The following is a 26,849-nucleotide window of genomic DNA, read 5'->3' as shown; positions in this document are numbered from 1 at the left end:
ACTTTACAGTAAGGTAAGTTTATTTTTAGACCCGATTTCGTAAAAAATTACTTTTTTCAAAAATGTTATTAATTGTTTTAAATAGTTTTTTTAAGTTATTTATAGTTTATTTAATTATTGGGATGTTTTTTAAAATTTTAATTAAAGTTAAACTAGTCTTTTGGGCGCCCGTACTTTTCATGAGTTTGACAGTCTTTACTATCAAACTCATGAATGAGTTTCCCCTCCCCTGATTGGCTGCAGAGTGCTCACCTGATCCCAGCTGGCACATCGCACTAACTACGCCGCTGGATCAGGTAAGCACATCGCGCCGACATCTGAACTGGGTCAGTGACAGGAAATGCAAGCAGCTTCAGATGTCAGCGCGCAGGGTGAGTGCAGATCGGGGGCTTGCACACGCGGCAAGCACCCGATCCTAATTTCTGGCCCGATATGTAATTAAATCATGGAATCATCCAATATTTCCAGTTGTGAATTATCTTGTGTACATAGTAACACAGGGCGGGAGATTCTGTGATTAAACAGAGCGGGAGATTCGGTGAGTAAACAGAGCAGGAGATTCTGTGATTAATTAGAGCGGGAGATTCTGTGAGTAAACAGAGCGGGAGATTCTGTGAGTAAACAGAGCGGGAGATTCTGTGAGTAAACAGAGCGGGAGATTCTGTGAGTAAACAGAGCGGGAGATTCTGTGAGTAAACAGAGCGGGAGATTCAGTGAGTATAAACAGCGGGAGATTCTGTGAGTAAACAGAGCGGGAGATTCTGTGAGTAAACAGAGCGGGAGATTCGGTGAGTAAACAGAGCGGGAGATTCGGTAAGTAAACAGAGCGGGAGATTCTGTGAGTAAGGAGAGCGGGAGATTCGGTGAGTATAAACAGCGGGAGATTCTGTGAATAAACAGAGCGGGAGATTCTGTGAGTAAACAGAGTGGGAGATTCTGTGAGTAAACAGAGTGGGAGATTCTGTGAGTAAACAGAGCGGGCGATTCTGTGAGTAAACAGAGCGGGAGATTCGGTGAGTAAACAGAGTGGGAGATTCGGTGAGTAAACAGAGCAGGAGATTCTGAGCATACAGAGCGGGTGATTCTGTGAGTAAACAGAGTGGGAGATTCTGTGAGTAAACAGAGCGGGAGATTCTGAGTAAACAGAGCAGGAGATTCGGTGAGTAAACAGAGCAGGAGATTCGGTGAGTAAACAGAGCGGGAGATTCGGTGAATCAACAGAGCGGGAGATTCGGTGAGTAAACAGAGCGGGAGATTCTGTGAGTAAACAGAGCAGGATATTCTGTGAGTAAACACAGCGGGAGATTCTGTGAGTAAACAGAGCGGGAGATTCTGTGAGTAAACAGAGCGGGAGATTCTGAGTCTACAGAGCGGGAGATTCGGTGAGTAAACAGAGCGGGAGATTCTGAGCATACAGAGCGGGTGATTCTGTGAGTAAACAGAGCGGGAGATTCGGTGAGTAAACAGAGCGGGTGATTCTGTGAGTAAACAGAGTGGGAGATTCTGTGAGTAAACAGAGCGGGAGATTCTGAGTAAACAGAGCAGGAGATTCTGTGAGTAAACAGAGCGGGAGATTCTGTGAGTAAACAGAGCGGGAGATTCTGAGTAAACAGAGCAGGAGATTCGGTGAGTAAACAGAGCAGGAGATTCGGTGAGTAAACAGATCGGGAGATTTGGTGAATCAACAGAGCGGGAGATTCTGTGAGTAAACAGAGCGGGAGATTCTGTGAGTAAACAGAGCGGGAGATTGTGAGTATAAACAGCGGGAGATTCTGTGAGTAAACAAAGCGGGAGATTCTGTGAGTAAACAGAGCGGGCGATTCTGTGAGTAAACAGAGTGGGAAATTCTGAGTATACAGAGCGGGAGATTCTGAGTATACAGAGCGGGAGATTCTGTGAGTAAACAGAACGGAAGATTCTGAGCATACAGAGTGGGAGATTCTGTGAGTAAACAGAGCGGGCGATTCTGTGAGTAAACAGAGTGGGAAATTCTGAGTATACAGAGCGGGAGATTCTGAGTATACAGAGCGGGAGATTCTGTGAGTAAACAGAACGGAAGATTCTGAGCATACAGAGTGGGAGATTTTGTGAGTAAACAGAGCGGGAGATTCTGTGAGTAAACAGAGTGGGAGATTCTGTGAGTAAACTGAGCGGGCGATTCTGAGTAGACAGAGTGGGAGATTCTGTGAGTAAACAGAGTGGGAAATTCTGAGTATACAGAGCGGGAGATTCTGAGTATACAGAGCGGGAGATTCTGTGAGTATACAGAGCGGGAGATTCTGAGTATACAGAGTGGGAGATTCTGAGTATACAGAGCGGGAGATTCTGTGAGTAAACAGAGCAGGAGATTCTGAGTATACAGAGCGGGAGATTCTGTGAGTAAACAGAGTGGGAGATTCTGAGTATACAGAGTGGGAGATTCGGTGAGTAAACAGAGCAGGAGATTCTGAGTAAACAGAGCGGGAGATTCGGTGAGTATACAGAGTGGGAGATTCGGTGAGTAAACTGAGCGGGAGATTCGGTGAGTAAGCAGAGCAGGAGATTCTGAGCATACAGAGCGGGTGATTCTGTGAGTAAACAGAGTGGGAGATTCTGTGAGTAAACAGAGCAGGAGAATCGGTGAGTAAACAGAGCAGGAGATTCGGTGAGTAAACAGAGCGGGAGATTCGGTGAGTAAACAGAGCAGGAGATTCGGTGAGTAAACAGAGCGGGAGATTCTGTGAGTAAACAGAGCGGGAGATTCAGTGAGTATAAACAGCGGGAGATTCTGTGAGTAAACAGAGCGGGAGATTCTGTGAGTATACAGAACGGAAGATTCTGAGCATACAGAGTGGGAGATTTTGTGAGTAAACAGAGCGGGAGATTCTGTGAGTAAACAGAGCGGGAGATTCTGTGAGTAAACAGAGCGGGAGATTCTGTGAGTAAACAGAGCGGCAGATTCGGTGAGTAAACAGAGCGGGAGATTCTGTGAGTAAACAGAGCGGGAGATTCTGTGAGTAAACAGAGCGGGAGATTCTGTGAGTAAACAGAGCGGGAGATTCTGAGTCTACAGAACGGGAGATTCTGTGAGTATACAGAGCGGGAGATTCTGTGAGTAAACAGAGCGGGAGATTCTGAGTATACAGAGCGGGATTTTCTGTGAGTAAACAGAGTGGGAGATTCTGTGAGTAAACAGAGCGGTAGATTCTGAGTATACAGAGCGGGAGATTCTGTGAGTAAACAGAGTGGGAGATTCGGTGAGCATACAGAGCGGGAGATTCTGTGAGTAAACAGAGCGGGAGATTCGGTGAGTATACAGAGCGGGAGATTCGGTGAGTATACAGAGCGGGAGAGTCTGTGAGTATACAGAGCGGGAGATTCTGTGAGTATACAGAGTGGGAGATTCTGTGAATATACAGAGCGTGAGATTCGCTGAGTAAACAGAGTGGGAGATTCTGTGAGTAAACAGAGCAGTAGATTCTGAGTATACAGAGCGGGAGATTCTGTGAGTAAACAGAGCGGGAGATTCTGTGAGTAAACAGAGTGGGAGATTCTGTGAGTAAACAGAGCGGGAGATTCTGTGAGTAAACAGAGCAGTAGATTCTGAGTATACAGAGCGGGTGATTCTGTGAGTAAACAGAGTGGGAGATTCTGTGAGTAAACAGAGCAGTAGATTCTGAGTATACAGAGCGGGTGATTCTGTGAGTAAACAGAGTGGGAGATTCTGTGAGTAAACAGAGCGGGAGATTCTGTGAGTAAACAGAGTGGGAGATTCGGTGAGTAAACAGAGCGGGAGATTCTGTGAGTAAACAGAGCGGGAGATTCTGTGAGTAAACAGAGCGGGAGATTCTGTGAGTAAACAGAGCGGGAGATTCTGTGAGTAAACAGAGCGGGAGATTCTGTGAGTATAAAGAGCAGGAAGTTCACTGAGTAAACAAGAGAGCGCGAGAGTGGAAGATCAGGCCGGAGATAAAAGTGCGCCACTGAGCCAACCAGCGGGACTACAAGAGAGCGAGCCCGGAACAGTGCCAGCCAACCTGGGAGTGGTAAGAAGTAAAAAGATTCAAAGTGTGATGTCACAGGAAAGCAGGGAAGCAATTGGTCAGTATTTCTCTCTTTTTCTTGGGCATTGGTTTAAATTAAAAGCAGAGATTAAAAACTAAACGTTCAAAACTTAAACACTTAATTAATTAAATATATTAGAGATGGCAGGTACGGCGATGTGTTACTCCTGCAACATGTGGGAGCTGGTGGACACCTTTGAGGTCCACGGAGACCACATTTACAGTAAGTGTTGGTTGCTTGAGGAACTTCGGCTCCGTGTTGATGAACTGGAGTCCGAGCTTCAAATTCCCTCCCTAAACCTCTTCATCTCGCTACCTCTTTCCTCCTTTAAAACACTCCTTAAATCCTACCTCTCATCTGCCTTATGTCAAATTTTGTTTGATAATACTCCTGTGAAGCGTTTTAGGATGTTTTACTACATTAGAGGCACTATATAAATACAAGTTGTTGTTGTTGTAGTATATATTCATTAAAAACTCTATTTTGTAACAGTAGGTACTACTACTCTAGAATTTGGACCTTTTGCTAAAAAGGTCCAAAAAATCCATTGTACTTTTAATACTCCTTCCTATTGCCTTCACTTGTGATACTGCTTGTCCTTGGCCTGGTCACATTTATACTTTGTACAATCTTTTGCCTATTGTCTCACTGCTTCCCAAGACTTGCCTCCTCAGCATTCTTTGTTCTCCCAGTTCACCAGCTGCTATTTCAAAATTAGAATCATAGAATGATTACAGCATGGAAGAAGGCTATTCGGCCAGTCGAGCCTGTGCAGGCTCTCGGCAAAAGCAGTTCAGCTAGTCCCACTCCCCCGCCCTTTCCCCTCCCCCGCAGCCCTGCAAATTTCTTTCCTTCAGATACTTATCCAAACTCCCTTTTGAAAGCCATGATTGAGTCTGCCTCCACCACCCTTTCAGGCAGTGCATTCCAGATCTTAACCACTCGCTGCATAAAAAGTTTTTCCTCATGTCGCCTTAGGTTCTTTTGCCAATCACCTTAAATCTGTGTCCTCTGGTTGTCAACCCTTCTGCCAATGGGAACAGTTTCTCTCTATCTACTCTGTCCATACAACTCATAAGAACATAAGAAGCAGGAGCAGGAGCAGGCCAATCGGCCCCTCGAGCCTGCTCCACCATTCAATAAGATCATGGCTGATCTGATCCTAACCTCAAATCTTCTATCACTCTCCATCCCACCCGAACCCATGTGATCTCCCGGGAGAGGCGAAAAATCAGATAAAAAACCCAATGGACAATTTGGGAGAAAAAATCTGGGAAATTCCTCTCCGACCCATCTAGGCGATCGAAACTCTTCCAGGAGATCACTCTGTCCCTATATTTTCTACAGTACTTACCTTCTGTAAAGGCGATCTCCACCCCAGCCAGGAACAGGAATAAAACCATCTCCTGAAATCTAACACAGAATTAGAACACAAGAAGTAGGAACAGAACCAGGCTACACAGCCCTTGGGTCCACTCCACTACCCACAGGGCCATGACCATTCCGAACCTAGACTCATGTCCAATTTCCTGCCCGTAACTCTTAATTCCCTTACTTCTAGGAAACTATCTATTTCTGTTTTAAATTTATTTAATGATGTAGCTTCCACAGCTTTCTGGGGCAACAAATTCCACAAACCTACCACCCTCTGAGTGAAGAAGTTTCTCCTCATCTCAGTTTTGAAAGAGCAGCCCCTTATTTTAAGATTATGCCCCCTAGTTCTAGTTTCACCCATCATTGGGAACATCCTCACCGCATCCACCCAATCAAGCCCCTTCACAATCTTATATGTTTCAATAAGATCGCCTCTCATTCTTCTGAACTCCAATGAGTAGAGTCCCAATCTACTCAACCTCTCCTCATATGACCACCCCGTCATTCCCGGGATTAACCGAGTGAACCTTCTTTGCACTGACTCGAGAGCAAGTATGTCTTTTCTTAAGTATGGACACCAAAACTGTATGCAGTATTCCAGGTGCGGTCTCACCAATACCTTGTATAACTGCAGCAATACCTCCCTGTTTTTATATTCTAACCCCCTAGCAATAAAAGCCAACATTCCATTGGCCTTCTTGATCACTTGCTGCACCTGCATACTAACTTTTTGAGTTTCGTGCACCAGGACCCCCAGATCCCTTTGTACTACAGTACTATCCAGTTTCTTGCCATTAAGATAATAACTTGCTCTATGATTTTTCCTGCCAAAGTGCATAACTTCACACTTTCCAGTATTATATTCCATCTGCCAAATCTCTGCCCACTTACTTAGCCTGTCTATGTCACTTTGCAGGTTTTTTATGTCCTCCTCACTCACTACTTTCCCTGCCATCTTTGTATCATCTGCAAACTTTGATATGTTACACTCGGTCCCCTCCTCCAAATCATTAATATAGATTGTAAAGAGTTGGGGACCCAGCACTGACCCCTGCAGAACACCACTAGTTACTGATTGCCAATCTGAGAATGAACCATTTATCCCAACTCTCTGCTTTCTGTTAGAGAGCCAATTCTCTACCCACGCCAGAATATTACCCCCAATCCCGTGATTTTTTATCTTGAGCAATAATCTTTTGTGTGGCACCTTGTCAAATGCCTTTTGGAAGTCTAAATACACTATGTCCACTGGTTCTCCTTTATCCACCCTGTATGTTACTTCCTCAAAGAACTCAAGCAAATTTGTCAAACATGACTTCCCCTTCATGAAACCATGCTGACTTTGTCTTATTAAACTATGATTATCCAAATGTCCTGTTACTGTCTCCTTAATAATGGACTCTAACATTTTACCAACCACAGATGTTAGGCTAACAGGTCTATAGTTTCCAGCCTTCTGCCTACTACCCTTTTTAAGTAAGGGTGTTACATTAGCAGTTTTCCAATCTGCCGGGACCTTTGCTGAGTCCAGGGAGTTTTGGAAAATTATTACCAATGCATCCACAATCCCTACCGCCACTTCCCTCAAGACCCTAGGATGTAAGCCATCAGGTCCAGGGGATTTATCCGGCTTAAGTCCCATTATTTTACCAAGTACCACTTCCTTAGTGATTTTAATCGTAATTAGCTCATCTCCCCCTAGAGCCCCCCTGTTTGTCCAGTGTTGGGAGATTCTTAGTGTCCTCTACCGTAAAGACTGATACAAAATATTTGTTCAGCGTTATTGCCATCTCCATCTTTCCCACCATTAATTTCCCAGTCTCATCCTCTAAGGGACCAACATTTACTTTAGCCACCCTTTTTCTTTTTATATAACTATAGAAACTTTTGCTATCCGTTTTTATATTTTTTGCTCATTTATTTTCATAATCTATCTTCCCTTTGTTAATCAATCTTTTAGTTATTTTTTGCTGTCTTTTAAAGACTTCCCAATCTTCTATCTTCCCACTAGATTTGGCTACCTTATATGCCCTTGTTTTTAGTCGGATACTATCCTTAATTACTTTACTTAGCCACGGATGGCTATCTTTTCTGTTACACCCTTTTTTCCTCAGTGGAATATATATTTTTTGGAAGTTGTAAAATAACTCCTTAAATGTACACCACTGATCATGTATCGTCTTACCCTTTAATCTATTTTCCCAGTCCACTCTAATCAATTCCGCTCTCATACCTTCATAGTCTCCTTTATTCAAGCTCAGCACGCTTGTTTGAGATCCAACCTTCTCACCCTCTACTTGAATATGGAATTCAACCATGTTATGGTCACTCATTCCAAGGGGATACTTTACTAGGACATTTTAAATTAATCCTGTCTCATTACACAGGGCCAAATCTAAGGTTGCTTGCCCCCGGTCGGTTCAGTTACATACTGCTCAAGAAACCCATCCCTAATACACTCAATGAACTCATCCTCAAGGCTGCTCTGCCCAGTTTGATTTGTCCAGTTAATATGATAGTTAAAATCCCCCATAATTATAGCTGTTCCCTTATTACAAGCCTCAACTATTTCCTGATTAATACTCCGTCCAACAGAGTTGCAACTGTTCGGAGGCCTATAGACTATGCCCACTAGTGTTTTTTTCCCCTTATTATTCCTTATCTCTACCCAAACTGTTTCACTATCCTGCTCCTTTGACCCAATATCATTTCTCTGTATTATAGTGATTCCTTCCTTTATTAACATAGCCACCCCACCTCCCCTCCCTTCCTGCCTGTCCTTCCTGATTGTTAAATAACCTGGTATGTTTAATTCCCAGTCATGGTCACCCTGCAGCCATGTTTCTGTAATGGCCACAAGATCATACCCATATGTAGTTATTTGTGCCATTAACTCATTCATTTTGTTACGAATGCTACGTGCATTCAGATAAAGAACTTTCAAATATGTTTTGTGACACTTAGTTCCTGTTTTTTCCCCTTTTACTACTTTACCTTTTACTCCATACCTTCTGTCCCTTCCTGACACATTCTGTTTTTTAATTTCCCCACTGCTACCTAAGTCTATGACCTTCTCCGTTGTCATTTCTGTTATTTGCTCTCTAGAAACCTCCCCCCCCCCCACTAATTAGTTTAAAGCCCTCTCTACAGCCCTAGTTATATGATTCGCCAGGACTCTAGTCCCAGCACTGGCCAAGTGGAGTCCATCCCAACGGAACAGCTCCCTCCTGTCCCAGTACTGGTGCCAGTGTCCCAAGAAGCAAAACCCATTTCTCCCACACCAGTCTTTGAACACCTCTATCAAATCTCCTCTAAACCTTCTCTGCTCCAATGAGAACAATCCCAGCTTCTCCAGTGTATCAACGTAACTGAAGTCCCTCATTCCTGGAATCATTCTCATAAATCTTTTCTGCACCCTCTCCAAGGCTTCCACATCCTTTCTAAAGTACGGTGTCCAGAACTGTACACAGTACTCCAGTTGGGACTGAACCTGTGTTTTATACAGGTTCATCATAATTTCCACACTTTTGTAATCTATACCTCTATTTATAAAGCCCAGGATCCCATAAGCCTTTTTTACTGCTTTCTGAACCTGCCCTGCCACCTTCAACGATTTGTGCACACATACCCCCAGGTCTCTCTGTTCATGCACCCACTTCAGGGTTGTACCATTTAGTTTATATGTCCTCTCCTCATTTTTTCTACCAAAATGCATCACTTCACACTGTGTGTTAAGTTTCATCTGTCACGTGTCCGCCCATTTCACCAGCCTGTCTATGTCTTCCTGAAGTCTATCACTCTCCTCCTCACTGTTCACTTTCCTTCCAGGTTTTGTGTCATCTGCAAATTTTGAAATTGTGCCCTGTACACCCAAGTCATTAATATATATCAAGAAAAGCAGTGGTCCTAGTACCGACCCCTGGGGAACACCACTGTATACCTTCCTCCAGTTTGATAAACAACCATTCACCGCTACTCTCTGTTTCCTGTTACTTAGCCAATTCCGTATCCATGCTGGCACTGTCCCTTTTATCCATGGGCTTCAACTTTGCTGGCGAGCCTATTATGTGGCACTTTGTCGAATGCCTTTTGGAAATCCATGTACTTTACGTCAACCGCATTACCCTCATCAATCCTCTCTGTTAACTCATCAAAGAACTCCATCAAGTTAGTTAAACACGATTTGTCTTTAACAAATCCATGCTGGCTTTCCTTAATTAATCCACACTCATCCAAGTGACTGTTAATTTTGTCCCTGATTACTGTTTCTAAAAGTTTCCCACTACCGAGGTCAAACTGGCTGGCCTTTAGTTGCTGGGTTTATCTTTACACCCTTTTTTGAACAATGGTGTAACATTTGCAATTCTCCAGTCCTCTGGCACCACCCCCGTATCTAAGGAGGATTGGAATATTATGGCCAGTACCTCCGCGATTTCCTCCCACAATTCCCTTAGCATCCTAGGATGCATCCCATCCACTCCTGGTGATTTATGTACTTTTAAGTACAGCCAGCCTTTCTAATACCTCATCTTTATCAATTTTAATCCAATCAAGTATCATCTCCTCCTTCACTGTATCTATGGCTGCATCCTCTTCCTTGGCGAAGACAGATGCAAAGTACTCATTCAGTACCTCAGCCATACCCTCTGCCTTCATGCATAGGTCTCCTTTTTGGTCCCTAATCGGCCCCACCCCTCCTCTTACTAACCTTTTACTATTTATATGCCTATAGAAGACTTTTTGATTCCCTTTTATGTTGGCTGCCATTCTATTCTCATATCCTCTCTTTGTCCCTCTTATTTTCTTTTTCACTTCTCCTCTGACCTTTCTATATATAGCCGGATTCTTAGATGTATTTGCAACCTGACATCTGTCATACATGCTCTTTTTCTGCTTCTTCATATTTTCTATCTCTTTCGTCATCCAGGGAGCCCTGACTTTAGTTGCCCTGCCTTTCCCTTTAGTGGGAATGTACCTCAACTGTACCTGAACTATTTCCTCTTTAAAGGCAGCCCATTGTTCCATTACGGTTTTGCCTGCCAATCTTTGATTCAAGTTTACCCGGGCCAGATCCGTTCTCAACCCACTGAAATTGGCCTTCCCCCAGTTAAAATTTTTTACTCTAGATTGCTGCCTGTCCTTTTCCATAGCTAATCTGAACCTTATGATACTATGATCACTGTTCCCTAAATGTTCCCCTACTGGCACTTGCTCCACTTGACCTACCTCATTCCCCAGAACCAGATCCAGCAATGCCTCCTCCCTCATCGGGTCAGAAACATACTGATCAAGAAAGTGCTCCTGAACACACTTTAGAAATTCTTCCCTCTCTCTGCCTTTTACAATATTACTATCCCAGTCGATATTAGGATAGTTGAAATCCCCCATTATTACTACTCTATAATTCTTGCACCTCTCTGTAATTTCTCTGCTCCTCTATATCTTTCCCACTATTTGATGGTCTATAGAATACACCTAGTAGTGTAATGGCACCTCTATTATTTCTTAACTCTAGCCATATAGATTCTGTCCATGACCCCTCCAGGATCTCCTCCCTCTCCAGTACTGTAACATTCTCCTTGACCAATACTGCCACACCACCTCCTAGCTTTCCTTCCCTTTCTTCCTGAACACTTTATAACCAGGAATATTTAATACCCAATCCTGCTCATTTTTGAGCCAGGTCTCAGTTATTGCCACAACATCATATTCTCAAGTCGCTATTTGTGTCTGCAGCTCACTTAGCTTGTTTACTACGCTTCGTGCTTCACATACATACTCTGTAATCCCATCTTAGACCATCCTGTATTCTCTCTTAGTTTGACCCCACCTAGTACCTTACTATTTCTTACTTTAGTGCTCTCTGCATCTCCCAATCCTTTGAGCACTTTATTTCTCCTTTCTAATGTTACATCCTGGTGCCCATCCCTCTGCCAAATTATTTTAAACCCTCCCCAACAGCACTAGCAAACCTCCCTGCGAGGATATTGGCTCCGGCCCTGTTGAGGTGCAACCCGTCCGGCCCTGTTGAGGTCCCACCTCCCCCAGAACCGGCCCCAATGCCCCAGGAATCTAAAGCCCTCCCTCCTGCACCATCTCTCCTGCCGTGCATTCATCTGCACTATCCTCCTGTTTCTGTACTCACTAGCACGTGGCACCTGGAGTATTCCAGAGATTACTACCTTTGAGGTCCCGCTTCTTAATCTCTTTCCTAGCTCCCTGAAATCTGCCTGCAGGACCTCATCCTTCTTTCTACCCATGTCGTTGGTACCGATGTGGACCACGACCTCTGGCTGCTCACCCTCCCACCTCAGAATGTTCTGAATGACCCTGATACATGTCTGGCAATGAAAAACCTATTGGGACCAAACTGTGGGATAATTGAATTGAGGATATGAATATGCAATTCAAACAACTATAATACAGCCAGAAATGAGAACAAATATACTTTTTGGGGGAAAAAGTCTAAAATTATCTGTTTAAATTTAAGAGACTGGAATTTTGCTAGATTTACTTACACGTTGAGTAGTTTGTTAATTTAAGAACATTTCTGTTACATAAATGCATGGGAAGATATAAATGAAAAAAGTTTAGTGATATGACCTTACTCTAGATTGGCTCAAAAGGAATAAAAGCATTAACCTAGAAAGGTCCAAGTGGGCAGCCATTAACCAATGAATTTAACACACAATGGAGGGTAATTTTGACTTCGGGTGATAGCTGAATCAAAAGCATACATTTTACACTATCAGTTAGATATCTCTCCCAATTATCATTGTCATTGAATACCAGGATTGGGGATGAAACTGAAAGAGTCTGGGAATAAGTGGGAGATGGAGTTAATGGGGATGTTAAATAACACAAAGGTTGGACAAATGATTAAAGAGTTATACAACAACAACTTGCTTCCATGTAGAGCTCCTCATGTAATGAAGCATCTCAGAACACTTAAAGTGGAAAAGGTAAGCATCCAGAAAGAAAGACAGAAAAATTTGATATGGTTAGATTGAAGGCACAGTCATAAAGAAAGGTTTTTAAGGAGGCTTTTGAAAGTGGAGAAGGAGTTTGCAAGTCAAAGTGGGTTCATAGAAACATAGAAGATAGGAGCAGGAGTAGGCCATTCGGCCCCTCGAGCCTGCTCCGCCATTCAATGCAATCATGGCTGATCATCCAAATTCGGTACCTGGTCCCTGCTTTCTCCCCATACCCCTTGATCCCTTTAGCCTTAAGAAATATATCCAACTCCTTCTTGAATATATTTAATGAATTGGCCTCTACTGCCTTCTGTGGTAGAGAATTCCACAGGTTCACCACTCTCTGGGAGAAGAAATTCCTCCTCATCTCTGTCCTAAATGGCTTACCCCTTATCCTTAGACTGTGACCCCTGGTTTTGGACACCCCGACCATCGGGAACATCCTTCCTGCATCTAGTCTGTCCAGTCCTGTCAGAATTTTATAAGTTTCAATGAGATCACCTCTCATTCTTCTAAACTCCAGCGACTACAAGCCCAATCGACCCAATCTCTCCTCATTCGTCATTCCTGCCATCCCAGGTATCAGCCTGGTGAATCTTCGCTGAACTCCTTCCATGGCAAGAACATCCTTCCTCAGATAAGGTGACCAAAACTGCACACAATACTCAAGATGTGGTCTCACCAAGGCCCTGTACAACTGGAGCAAGACATCCTTGTTCCTGTATTCAAACCCTCTTGCTACGAAGGCCAACATACCATTTGCCTTCTTAACCGCCTGCTGCACCTGCATGCTTACCTTCAGCGACTGGTGCACAAGGACACCTAGGTCTCGTTGCAATTCCCCTTCTCCCAATCTATTGCCATTCAGATAATAATCTGCCTTCCTGTTTTTGACACCAAAGTGGATAACCTCACATTTATCCACATTATATTGCATCTGCCATGCTTCTGCCCAATCACCCAACCTGTCCAAATCATACTGGAGTTTCTCGGCATCCTCCTCACAGCACACACACCCACCCAGCTTTGTGTCGTCTGCAAATTTGAAGATATTACATCTAGTTCCCTTGTCTAGATCATTAATATATATTGTGAATAGCTGGGGTCCAAGGACCGATCCCTGCGGTGCCCCACTAGTCACTGCCTGCCACTCGGAAAAAGACCCGTTTATTCCAACTCTTTGCTTTCTGTCTGCCAACCAGTTCTCTATCCAAGTCAATACCTTGCCCCCAATCCCATGTGCCTTAACTTTACACGCTAATCTCTTATGCGGGACCTTATCGAAAGCCTTCTGAAAGTCCAAATACACCACATCCACTGGTTCTCCCTTATCTATTTTACCAGTTACATCCTCAAAAAATTCCAGTAGATTAGTCAAGCACGATTTATCTTTTGTAAATCCATGTTGACTTTGTCCGATCCTGTCATTCTTTTCCAAGTGCTCTGCTATTACATCTTTTATAATGGGCTCTAGCATTTTCCCCACTACTGATGTCAGGCTTACTGGTCTGTAATTCCCCATTTTCTCTCTACCACCTTTTTTGAATAGTGGGGTAACATTAGCTACCCTCCAATCCATGGATACTGTTCCAGATTCCAGCGAATGTTGGAAGATGATCAGCAATGCATCTACTATTTCTAGGGCCACTTCCTTAAGTACCCGAGAATGTAGATCATCAGGCCTTGGGGATTTATCGGCCTTCAATCCCATCAATTTCCCTAACACCATTTCCCTACAAATACTGATTTCTTTCAGTTCCTCCCTTTCATCAGACCCTATGTTCCCCGACATCTCTGGGAGGTTATTTGTGTCCTCCTTTGTGAAGACAGAACCAAAGTATGTATTTAATTGGTCAGCCATTTCTTTGTTCCCCATTATAAATTCCCCTGATTCTGACTGCAAGGGACCTATGCTTGACTTCACCAATCTTTTTCTCTTCACACATCTATAAAAGCCTTTACAGTCAGTTTTTATGTTCCCCGCAAGCTTACTCTCATATTCTATTTTCCCCTTCTTAATTAATCCCTTTGTCCTCCTTTGTTGAATCCTAAACTGCTCCCAATCCTCAGGTTTACTGCTTTTTCTGGCCAATTTATATGTCCTCTCCTTGGATCTTATGCTATCCCTAATTTCCCTTGTTAGCCATGGTTGAGTCACCTTTTTTGTTTTATTTTTATGCCAAACTGGGATGAACAAATTCTGTAATTCATCCATGCGGTCTTTGAATGTTTGCCATTGCCTATCCACCGTCAACCCTTTGAGTGACATTCCCCAATCAATCCTACCCAAGTTTCAGCGAGAAAGCGAGGTGCAATGACTAAACAAATAGTCATGGAGCAAATGGAACAGGGAACATGCAACAGCCCAGTGTCAGAAGAGTGAAGGGTGGATGTAGGGACTCATGGCTAGAGAAGATTGCTCGGATAGGGTGGTGAAAGTTTGTAGCAAAGACAAGGACAAAGATTTTTAAATCCATTCTCTGAAGTACAGGAAACTTTGGTTTATCCGGAGGTTGTATGGCCGGAAACTTTGCTCTAACGGCAGAAATCAGCAGCCGTTTTAGTTCGTTTTTTTTTCTTCTCCTAGCATTCTGTTAACAGGCAGGCTCTGGAAAGCATCTTTGGAGCTTCGCAACAGCTTCAGAGATGCTTCAAGGTACGGGCCGAGTGTTTACGAGCTGTTGCTGAGCAACAGTGTTTGTTGTCAAATACGGAGATTTTCATCTCCATATGCTTCAACGTTGACTTTGCATGTCCGGCACTTTTGATAGATCGGCAACACGCCGGTCCCGTCGGTGCCGGATATCAGAACTTTTCCTGTACAAGGAGCCAATGGGGCTTGGCATGGACAAGGTGTTTGGAACCTTGTGCAAGGAAGGATGTGGTCCACTGAATTCTCAATATAATGGTAGTTGTAAAGAGTGGAAGCAGCAAGAACAGCAAGCTCATAATATTAGGTTGAATAAAAATGGCCACCCTTTTTTGCTCAAGCTATGTTATTTTCTCCGTTAGGAATTTTGCAGGGGATGTGGGAAATGCACAGTGTAAGACTTTATTGTCTTCAAAACTGACATCCTTTCCACATTACCTTCCACATTATCTCTCCCCTCCAATCTCCCTGCTTCTCCTCAAAAAAATTTGTGAGCTTTCTGTCAGCTGAGATCAGGAAGCACGCCATATCACGTCACAAAAGAATCTCCAGACTCGTCACTCCAGCCCCATTTGTGGATGGATGCATTTACGACGGATCTAAGAGATACGCAAACTCAAAGATAGAGAAATGGAAAAACCGATAGATGATTAAGAAATTGAATCTACATTTAAACAGTTATGGGAAGGGGGAATGAAAACTAGGGACAAGCCAGCTGGACTGCAGAATCTTTTTTTAGTCTTATATATTCCCATGTTCCCAAAAGGTGAAATGGGAGGAATTTAAAATGTACTTTTATATGTAATTTATATATTGATGTCATGTGATGTTATGATTTTTAAAAATCTATTTAAAAATGTATAGGTATTGCCTCATGTTAAAATATTAAATTATATTTAGTTAACCCTACCTCGAAGATGACCTCCCAACTTTAAACACCTTTCGGTTTCCTGTTTAGTGATCTCACATCAAAGGAGGTTTTAATGACTATTATTGAAGCTGCAGTGGGTGGCAATTAACTGTCTTTAGGCCATCCTGACAGCTGTTTGCAAGAACAGGGAATTCTGGTATCCAAGAGATAAATAACACACAACAAAGGGCATAGTGTAGAACGATATCTCAACATCACATTTGGCAAAAGAAGTGTTCCCAAACCTTTGTGATGTCAATCCAAGCTAAAAAGAGCAAGGTAGTCTTCAGTCCTGCACTCTGAAACCACCTGTCTATCCCGTAATACTATTTAAATGTTTCAGTTAGTCAAAAGAATGTGTAAAGAAACATAGCCAAGAGTTATCTGTGCCATTTCCCTCGCTCATACATAAATAAGATGAGTGATTATCAATTATTAATGAATTGATAATCACTCATCTTATTTACTTCAACAAAAATAAAATGTAGCACGTTTGTTTTCAAAGCAGTTATTATTATGTAACCAAAGATATCAGAAGACCAGACACAAATCCTCTTCATAATTCAGAGTATAATACATATTTATTTACACCAGGAAAATCAGGGGAAAAAATCCTATCATGCTCAATCCCTTACTGGCCTGTATAGAGCTATAGATCAACTGTACAACACACTACAATGATTGAAAGTAAAGAAGTAATACAGAAATACCTCCTCGTTCAATGCTCAGCTGCCTGGATCCAGTTCTGTACTATGTCTGACTCACCCATTCCCCTTGTCCTTGCTGAGATATCCTGGCCTCTTGTTCCCAATACATTGAAGTTAAATTCCTCACCCTCATCTTTAAAGCCCTCTGCAGCCTCACCCCACACTACCTTTGCACCCTCCTCCATCCTTACGTCTTTCACACTTTCACAGCCTTCAGTAGTTTGCTTCTGATCTGGGCACCCCCATCTCTTCACCCCACCATTGGTGACAGAGCCTCCAACCACCTAGGGCCTATTTTCTAGAACTCCTTTTCTAAACCTTTTTTGCTTCCTACTTTGTCCCATCTTTAAAAAATCTTTTAAAACCTTTCAAGCAAGCTTTCAGTCACCTCTCTTAACTCTCCCACCATGGTTCAGTGTCCCTTTATTCAGTCTTAGGATGGTTTTCTTCATTAAGGCACTATATAATAAATATATAAAGGGAATAACTTTCCTTTCAAGGGTTATTCTGCAGACTAGGATAAGGTACAATACCTTCTTTTAAATGTGTTCTACCTAGAGTTAAAAGGCTCTTCTTAATCATATGTTCTCATAATGAAAAGTGAACTTAGAACTTACTCAGAGAATGATGTATGCTTGGAATAATCTACCAGGCACAGTAAGAGGGAAAAACATTTGAGGTTATTTATAAACATAATTAAGGGATATGGGGCTGGAGCGGGAAAGTGGAGTTGAGGTAAAAGATCAGCCATGATCTTATTAAATGGTGGAGCAGGCTCGAAGGGCCGACTGGCCTACACCTGCTCCTATTTCTCATGTTCTAATATGTTGGCAGAAAGTTAATGTAGCAAAGGGACAAGCTTTGATGGGCCACAATATGAGCTGAATGAATGGCTTTCCACCCCAGTCCATACACTATGTTCATATTGACGTAATGCTATATCACCTCTTCCATAGTATAAGAGGGTGGCACAGCTTTACATACCTAAATGCATCTTCTGACATGTCCCAAGATTTACCAATTCATTTTTTTCTTTGTTAACATTTACTAAACGCTTTTATATTAAGATGGTGGAGGTGAAATTCAACTACAGATTATTTTTAAAGATAATACAATATTCCCACAATGTGAACCTTGGTTAAAGTCTGTATTTTGTAGCCATGCAAATGTGCAGCTTACCTTGCACTACCAGGAACACTGAAGCAAGCTTGGCACCCCCTTCATTTGCAGCGATGCAGTTATATTGCCCAGCATCAGTTGGCCGTACACTCCTGATCTCCAGAGACAGGTTTTTCATTACTTGAATCCTGTGTCTTTCTGCCAGTCTTGGGTCAGCGCCATTTCTCTGCCAAGTGAGGTTGTAGCGTACAGTGCTCAGCGTCAAGCAGGTCAGTATGGCTCTTTCACCGGGAATAACTGTGATGTTGTTGGGCACCTGAATCGTTGGGGGAGGCTCTGTATGTTTAAAGAAGGAAAAATGGTAAAATACATGAGGCATGAAAGAGTGATTAATGTTCTGTCCCTTTACTCCAATTCAAATGGTTGGCAAGGCTACCATTCTGAAGCATCTGCATAAATGTTTTTGCCTAAATAACTTAACTTGCCTCCAAATATACAAGGACTAATTTATCCTTATTAGACCATAAGTCAATACCGTCTTACACGTTCCACGATTTAGCGATTCAGTCAGATTTTGGTGAACTAAAACTTGTGATGATTTTTTTTGAAGTTTACTAAACACTTTTATATTAAGATATACTGGGGGTGAAATTCAACATCGGCAGGGGTGCAAAACAGGTGATAGCGAATCGGCCATTGAATGGAAAGGAAAATCGGGTGGGGTATACAACTGGCACGCAATCCACTACCGCACATTTTGACTCCTGCCAAAGTTGAATTTCACCCGTCTTCCATTTTTCTCCCCCATGAGGACAGGTTGTTCCCATGGGTGCTGGCAAGCCTCCAATATCTCACGGCAATTGTTCTTCTTAACGTTTGAAACTAGGCAGCGAGTATTAGTGAGTAGTTCACTATGGAGAACATCACAACCGAGCCGATCCCTTTCTCACCTGACCTCCATGCACATGAGCTTTCTAGCAGAAGATACTGAACTGCAACTAGAGGGCGATTTTAACCCCACTGGTCTGGCAGAAACCAGGCAGGTGGGCAGTAAATAAAATCGTCCAGGTTACTTACCCCCCACAAAGCTGCCAGGATCCTGTTGACTGGGATTTTAGCTCTGCTCCAGAGCAGGTGGCAAGGACACCTGCCCCAAGCCAGTGGGGTCCTTTTTAAAAAAAACATATTCATGTCGTGTCCCGATGATATTTTAGATATTGCATTTTAGCAGCTCATTTGTTATATATAATTCCTTTGAGGAAAAAAAAATCTAAACGTGCACACCTGTAAGTAGGACTGTCAGAAACCAACAGCTCATTTTAAAATTTTCTGCCTCAACTGTGTGCTCTTAAACGATTGCAGAAAGTAATGTCTATTGGTTTCAGTCCGGCCCTACTATCTCTTTCGAACAAGCTCAAGTCCCACCTTCCAAATGATCTGATTGGTTGATACGAACAATTGCTGATGCCAGTGGAAAAAAGCCAATTTATTTTCTTGTAAAAGGCTGACAAGCTGACAGTTGGAATGTGTGCACAATGGGTGGTACTTTTACTCTAATATCATTTAAAGAAATTGAAAATAGAAACTTTTACTTTAGTACTTTTATTCCACGAGTGGTCCATGTTCATTTGATATAAAAGTGTTCTGTGCAGAGAACAAAGTACTAAAACAGAGAACCTCTAACTGGCTCCAAACTGTTTTTTTTAAACCACATGCATCAACTGGTGATTTGCACTAAAGCTTGCCTGGCATAACATCAGTAAAATTTTAACACCAGAGAATAAATATCGGCATTCTGGAGCATGGCACACAAGTGGATTGTTAAACAATTCAGCTGACTGCTGTTAAGCATCATGTTACAGGCAATAATATCCATAGGTTAGTGTCAATCATCTACATCTTTAAATATATTATTACACCAGTACCCTGGAGGACGTTATATTAATAAAGCATTTTTTTTTTTGTTTACTTAATGTTCTAGTTTGTTTTTTGTACTGTGCATGAAGTATTTTGACCACTAAAGTATAGATTTTTAATTCTCCTAATGACCGAAGGGTATTTCTGCGGTAGAACTATGGTTTAGTCCTATGAGTCGGTTCTTTTTCAGTGGTCTGTTCCAATTTCTCTGTGTGTAAACAGAAAGCCAATAGCTTAAGTCTTAAATATTTTAGCTTTTGTCTCATAAATTTATTGGACCAGCAGGAATGTTCCTGGCACCGTAATAAAAGATCATTTTTCATTTTTAATCGAGTGCTAAATCCCACCAGTGGATACACTTCTCTTAAACGTTCTGGCGCCCATGGATAATTTTACATAATTTGACAGAATCAGCAAGTCGGAAAGATTTGAAGTGTGTTTATTTTATTGTCGACAGGAACCTATACAGTCAAAGAAGTTTTATTTTTCTTAACCTAAAAGAATGATTGAAGAGTTGAAGTATCATTCAAGTATGAAGCAAAGCAGAATGACAAAACAAATCAAAGATGACACCTACTGTGTGAGTCTGAAAATACATTTACAAACAGTTGTGATGTTTCAACCATAGTTCATACCAAATGAAGTTTAAAATTGTTATTTGCACACTTAGACAGAGAGCTACATTTCTGTCTGTCTAACTGGTGTTTACCCAAGAGCTGGTTCATCCAAGTGACTAAGACAAAACCAATTGTCTTCTGTCCTAACGGAGGCAATAACTTTAAAACTTTAAAAATAATCTGCTCTCAAAAAGGTCCAGATTTTATTTATTACTGAATCCGGATGCATTAACTTATCAGTAAACAATATTGTTGAGGGGAATTAAATATACTCAGTGGTTAAAAATGAATTAATAAGGCCCGAGTTTCAGTGTGAGAGCACTGACAGTTCAACCAGAAATGCCATGCAAACCTTGGGTAAGTTTTGATGGTTAGTATATTGTTAGTCATGTTACTAAAATGTTAACTGGTTCAGGGTCACTGGTTTCAGTTAGCTTCCCACTCACTCATGGCAATATGAAGACACGCCGATTTTAACCGCCGGGCCTCATTAAAATGCCGCCGGTACATTTCCTTCCCGGAACAGGCAGGAATTGGGCGGGAAGCGAATGTCAGCCTCCAGAAAAATCGTCCACCTGCCGGCACTCAGGTAAGCGTAGGATGGACGTTTCATGGTGTCTCACGGTAGGAAATTGGGGAAGGTGGGGGGGGAGTCGAGGACTGGGAAGACCTGAACCTCCCTTGTTCGGCCCACAGAAGTACTCCTGCTCCTCCTGCCCCCACATAGGAAAATTTAGGACTACCTTTTGTGACCTTTTCTACTTCTCGGCAAGTCTTGACTTGGTTTTGCCGGGCATGAAAAATGCCGTTGGGAGTCCGATTGATGACTTTAGATCCCGATTAACATATCTAAAGTAAAACCCCGTCAGCGTTGAGCAGGTGGCTTAGCCGACCATCCATAAGCCAAGTCAAAATTGTGCACAGTGGGATTTGAGGGGCTCAAGGCTGGCTAAAAACCTAGACGATAGTAACTGCTCACCTGCCGGGCAGCTAGGGTTAAAATTGCCCCCATCACCATGTGACTGAATCAGATTATAAGAATCCACAGCAACTCACTGTGATGTACCATTAAATGAGGCAGTGAAGGGCTCCTTCATAGAGAAGAAAAACTGCTGGAACCAATTCCAACACTGTAAAAAGTGGGCTTTCTGTCCACCAATCATAAAACAGGTTTGCTAGACACTGCGATATCTACCCCCCAGTCCATCCCAATATTCCAGCTTAAGGAAGAAGAATCAGCAAATGGAAAAATGGGAAAGAATCCAAACTTATGTATAATTGACATTTAAAATATAGAATTTACACTGAAGGGAAGGGAAACAAAAGTATTTCTAAGTACTCATGAAAATTTGGAATGGTTCTCTTACCAAAGATGACTGAATTTTAACTGAATCAACTGCAACATTTTAATTGCACCTTTTATGATAATTACCATGACCTTCTCCTCCTCAAGGAATCTCCAGCAGTGCTTGGGAATGCCTGCAGATTGAGATGAACTCACCACAGAACATAATCCATATGTGGCTTGCATGAGGTTTACTGAGGTAATTTAGTGAATTTAATTTTAGGCATTTCTGATTTATAAGCAGGAGATTAGACCAGCATGGGAATGGACCACCAGGCAGTGGGATGGCCCTTATCCAGAAGCCTGCACAGATAAACAACGGGCTCATTTTTAATCGAAAGCTAAAATTCCAACAAGTTCTTCTTAACCCTTGAGTTAGGTCACAATGCAGTCAATGCAAAGTTAGCTGTCAAACAACATTTTTTTTAATGCCTACATTGAGTGGAGCTGAATATCAGGGAAGACAGTACAGTGTTAACAATTTTAGCCACTGTTATACTTCCAGTAAAGTTTTAAACTTTCACTTTCATTCTGCATTATTCAAACTGGATTTAGTACTTCGAAGCGAGTGTCCTCAACTCCATTCCACAGCATGCTACCCGCCACCATCTCAGCACAACCACAGCCCAGCATGAGGTTGAAAAGGCCATCCGACAACTGAAGAACAACAAGGCCTCAGGAGCAGATGGAATCCCCGCCGAGGCACTAAAGCATGGCGGAGAAGCACTACTGGTGCGAATTCATGAACTAATTTCTCTTATCTGGAAGGAGGAGAGCATGCCAGGGGATCTCAGAGACGCCGTAGTTGTGACCATCTTCAAGCAAGGTGACAAGTCCGATTGCGGTAATTACAGAGGAGTCTCCCTGCTGTCTGCCACAGGGAAAGTCATCGCAAGAATCCTCCTCAATTGCCTTCTCCCAGTGGCCGAAGAGCTCCTCCCAGAGTCACAATGCAGATTCCGCCCACTAAGGGGCACAATGGACATCATCTTCACCGCACGTCAATTACAAGAGAAATGCAGGGAACAGCACCAACCACTGTACATGGCCTTCTTTGATCTCACAAAGACCTTCGGCACTGTCAACCGTGAGGGATTATGGAGTGTCCTCTTCAAATTCGGCTGCCCTCAAAAGTTTGTCACCATCCTCCGCCTGCTTCACGACGACATGCAAGCCGTGATCCTGACCAACGGTTCCACCACAGACCCAATTCACGTATGAACTGGGGTCAAGCAAGGCTGTGTCATCGCACCAATGCTCTTCCCGATCTTCCTTGCAGCAATGCTCCATCTCACCCTCAGTAAGCTGCCCACTGGAGTGGAGCTAATTTACAGAACAAACGGGAAACTGTTCAACCTCCGTCGCCTCCAGTCCAGATCCAAGGTCGTCTCATCCTCTGTCGTCGAATTACAGTATGCAGACGATGCTTGTGTCTGCACTCACTCGGAGGTCGAACTCCAAGCCATCGTCAACACCTTCACCGAAGTGTACAAGAGCATGGGCCTTACACTAAACATCCGTAAGACAAAGGTCCTCTACCAACCTGCCCCCGCCACACAGTACTGCCCCCCGATTATCAAAATCCACGACAAGGCCTTGGACAACGTGGACCACTTTCCATACCTCGGGAGCCTACTGTCAACAAGGGCAGATGACAAAGTCCAACACCGCCTTCAGTGTGCCAGTGCAGCCTTCGGTCGCCTGAGGAAGAGAGTGTTTGAAGATCAGGACCTCAAACCCGGCACCAAGCTTATGGTCTACAGAGCAGCAGTGATACCCGCCCTGCTGTATGCCTCAGAGACATGGACCATGTACAGCAGGCACCTCAAAGCACTGGAGAGGTACCACCAACGCTGCCTCCGCAAGATCCTGCAAATCCATTGGCAGGATAGGCGCACCAACATTAGTGTTCTGGCTCAGGCCAACATCACCAGCATCGAAGCTTTGACCACGCTCGATCAGCTCCGATGGACAGGTCACATTGTCCGTATGTCCGATACGAGACTCTCAAAACAAGCGCTCTACTCGGAGCTCCGGCACGGCAAGAGAGCCCCAGGTGGGCAGAGGAAACGCTTCAAGGACACCCTCAAAGCCTCCTTGAAAAAGTGTCACATCCCCAGACACCTGGGAATCCCTGGCCCAAGACCGCACAAAGCGGAGGAGAAGCATCCGGGAAGGCGCCGAACACCTCGAGTCTCTTCGCCGGGAGCAAGCGAAAGCCAAGCGCAGGCAGCGCAAGGAGCGCACGTCAACCCAAGCACCCCACCCACCCGCCCTTTCAACCACTGTCTGGCCCACCTGTGACAGAGACTGTAGGTCCCGCATTGGACTCATCAGTCACCTGAGAACTCATTTTTAATGTGGAAGCAAGTCATCCTCAGTTCTGAGGGACTGCCTAAGAAGAAGAAAGTTTTAAACTTTCACTTTCATTCTGCATTATTCAAACTGGATTTAGTACTTCAGGACAACTTCCCAGTTGCACCACAGCGCAGAAGATAATAGGCATCCTGAATGCCACATCCACCAGATCTGGAAACTTTTGAATTTGGCTCAGCCTGACATTTTGTGGGATGAGGTTTACGTGGGTATGTAAAATGCATGGGTTGAGCATGGCTCCAAGGTTTTGATAAATTAAATAAAGCTGATTATGGGTCTGTTGGCCTAAGCTCGACCCAGACTCGATTCCAAACAACTTTTTCTTTTTTAATACATTTCAGAATTTTAAGTTTTCCTCAGATTCTTAAGCCTCACCACCTAACCCTGCAAAAATGAAGATGAAACGTTTCCCGTGTGACATCCACACATATGCATTTTGATGATCTGATGTGATGGCTCTTCCTAATCAATAAACATGATTACCTATTGCACTGTGGAGTATTTGATCTGATCACTAAGCATCATCCAGTTCACGCATCCAATGGTCACATCAAACTGCCATAGTGGCACCAATCTAGATCTTAAAAGTAGGGCTGGAAATTTCCAGGGTGGTAGCGGGCGCGATCAGTAACAGGTCGGGTGGGAAAATTGTTATTTTTGACAGCGGGTCAGGAGCCTGCTGTCATCCCGCCACCATGCACCTTTCCCCCGGCGCGTCTGTCATCGCGGAGCCGGCCCGACCGGCAACCCAATTGAGATGATCAATCGCTAGTTGTGAGATCCTTAACAGGCTTTTATCACTTACTTTTTAAATTTAACTGCATGGCCACAGGACCACGCTGCTCGGGAACCACGTCTGTCAACCTGAGGTGGGAGTTCCGTGGCCATTGCACTAGCTGATTCCTTGACAGCATTAAAGTAAAGTAAAAGCTCCCACCTGACAGATGATCACTTTCCTCAGGCAGAAGCTGTTGCTCAGTCCATTTCCAGCACAGATTCTGCAGGCTGCAAGTCTTTCCAGCAAAGTCTCCAACCAGTCTCACCTTATTGGAAGAACTCCCTCACCATTGACAGAATGCTTCTGTCATCTCTACTTCACCTGCCATCTATTCCATCAACATGGGTGCCCTTTATACTGTCTCACCTTGGTCCTCAGAATCGGACCACAATGAACCCCAACACCAGCAGCACCAACAACACCAACCTTCGCTGTAATCACCTGATACTGCACAGGACACAGGGCATCAACACCCAAGCTCATCGCTGCCCGGGAGGCCAGGGATGGCCTCACCATGGCCAGATTTAGTTAACCTTACACTGTACACCCTGGCTGCCACATGATGCGCCAGGTTGGCACCACCCCACACAAACACCATAAAGCATCCCTACAATGCCCAAGCCATTCCTTTCACACTCATCACCATTGCGGGGGTCTCACCATTCACTGCAACTCACTGAGCCACTTCCAAAGGTGCACACAAATCTGTCCAAGATCGGAAAGTGTTGAAAATAAATATTTTTATGTTTGACAGCTCATTAACAGAAACTTTACATAAACATTGGATAAAACACCCAAGTGGCTACCCTTGTGTGTTGTTAGTTGGTATGATTGCACCAGGATGAGGGTGAGGGGTGGCTAGTGAGATGGGGATGTGATAATGTAGATAGAGAGGGATGGGTGGAGGTGCAAGGAAAGTTGGTGTGAGTAAGGATATGCAGGAGTAGGGTAGGGAAGGCAGTGATGGGAATGTGATGAGAGGCACAGCAGGATGAAGTTGAGTGTGGCTTTGTATTAACGTTTCCTGATTTAATGAGATCAGTGAAACGGTTGCAGCACTGCACCCAGGTCCTCCTGAACACATCCCTGCTTGTGACCTCCTCTGCAATCTGCAACCAGGCTGTTTTGTTCTCCTGGGGTGGTCTCTTCCACCCATCAGAAGAAAAGAGGACCTCCCTGCGTGCTATATGGAGGGAGTCATCAGAGAACCTGGGTGCAGCCCTCTGCCTCTGTGCAGTGATTGTCAGTGTTTGCAGCACTCCAATGCTGTAATGTACTGACAGCACTATGTTAGATTAAACGTCAAATGTAATGTGGCCATGGTCCCTTTAAAGATCCTGGCTGAAAACGCATCATGAATGACGTCACCAGACCTGCTCCATTTAATTGGGCTGGGTAACGTGCTGGGCAGGCATAAGAGGCCCTACTAAGGGAAAGTCATTTTCAGCAGCGGGATCGCAACCCACCTCACCGACCGCCCACATCCGACCCGCCCAGGTAGACAAAATGCCAGCCCAGGTGCTGGTGTTCCGACCGAGAAACAAATAGCACTATTCTCTTGTGCTTATTATTTTATTCTTCAGTGAAACTATTTATGTAACGTTACTAGGTTTTGACATACAGATAAGAAAGCACGGTGAAAAGCCATCCATGAAGGCACCTCCTGCAATGAGGCCCGTCACATTGCTGATGCTGAATGTAAACGCCAGCTGAGGAAGTCCTGCCTGAAAAATCAAGATTCCCAAACTGATGTATCCAGGATCCACTGTTCAATCTGCGGATGCTCATTCCGAGCAGAAATAGGTCACTAAAGGACTCACCGCAAAAAAATGAGATGATATCCTGGCTGTCCGGATATCGAAGGACGAACGACGAGAATGTTATTGATCAGAATCAGTGGGGACCAAAGATAGTTCAGGCTAGCGAGCTGCTATATCAACAGTATTGGTTAGGTAGAGTGGAGCAGAGCCAAACTTGAAGCAACAGCTGATGGGAATGTAGTCTGCTCCTCCAATCACTTCTACGTTCATAAATGTAT

General features: G+C 43.6%; 1 protein-coding gene across 1 annotated transcript in view; it reads right to left on the bottom strand.

Annotated features, from left to right (window-relative positions):
- hmcn1 (hemicentin 1) overlaps nt 1-26,849 on the bottom strand; it is a 757,099-nt gene that overhangs the window by 487,195 nt on the left and 243,055 nt on the right. The window contains exon 11 of the mRNA XM_085982583.1: nt 17,839-18,114. Coding sequence (XP_085838709.1) covers nt 17,839-18,114 — 276 coding nt within the window. The remainder of the gene's footprint in view (nt 1-17,838; nt 18,115-26,849) is intronic.

Source organism: Somniosus microcephalus, chromosome 3, assembly GCF_052327205.1.
Source record: "Somniosus microcephalus isolate GS21.2 chromosome 3, FLI_Smic_1.0, whole genome shotgun sequence".
Taxonomy (NCBI): Eukaryota; Metazoa; Chordata; class Chondrichthyes; order Squaliformes; family Somniosidae; genus Somniosus; species Somniosus microcephalus.
Note: the sequence above shows the minus strand (reverse complement) of the source record. Positions and strands in the feature narration are given on the sequence as shown.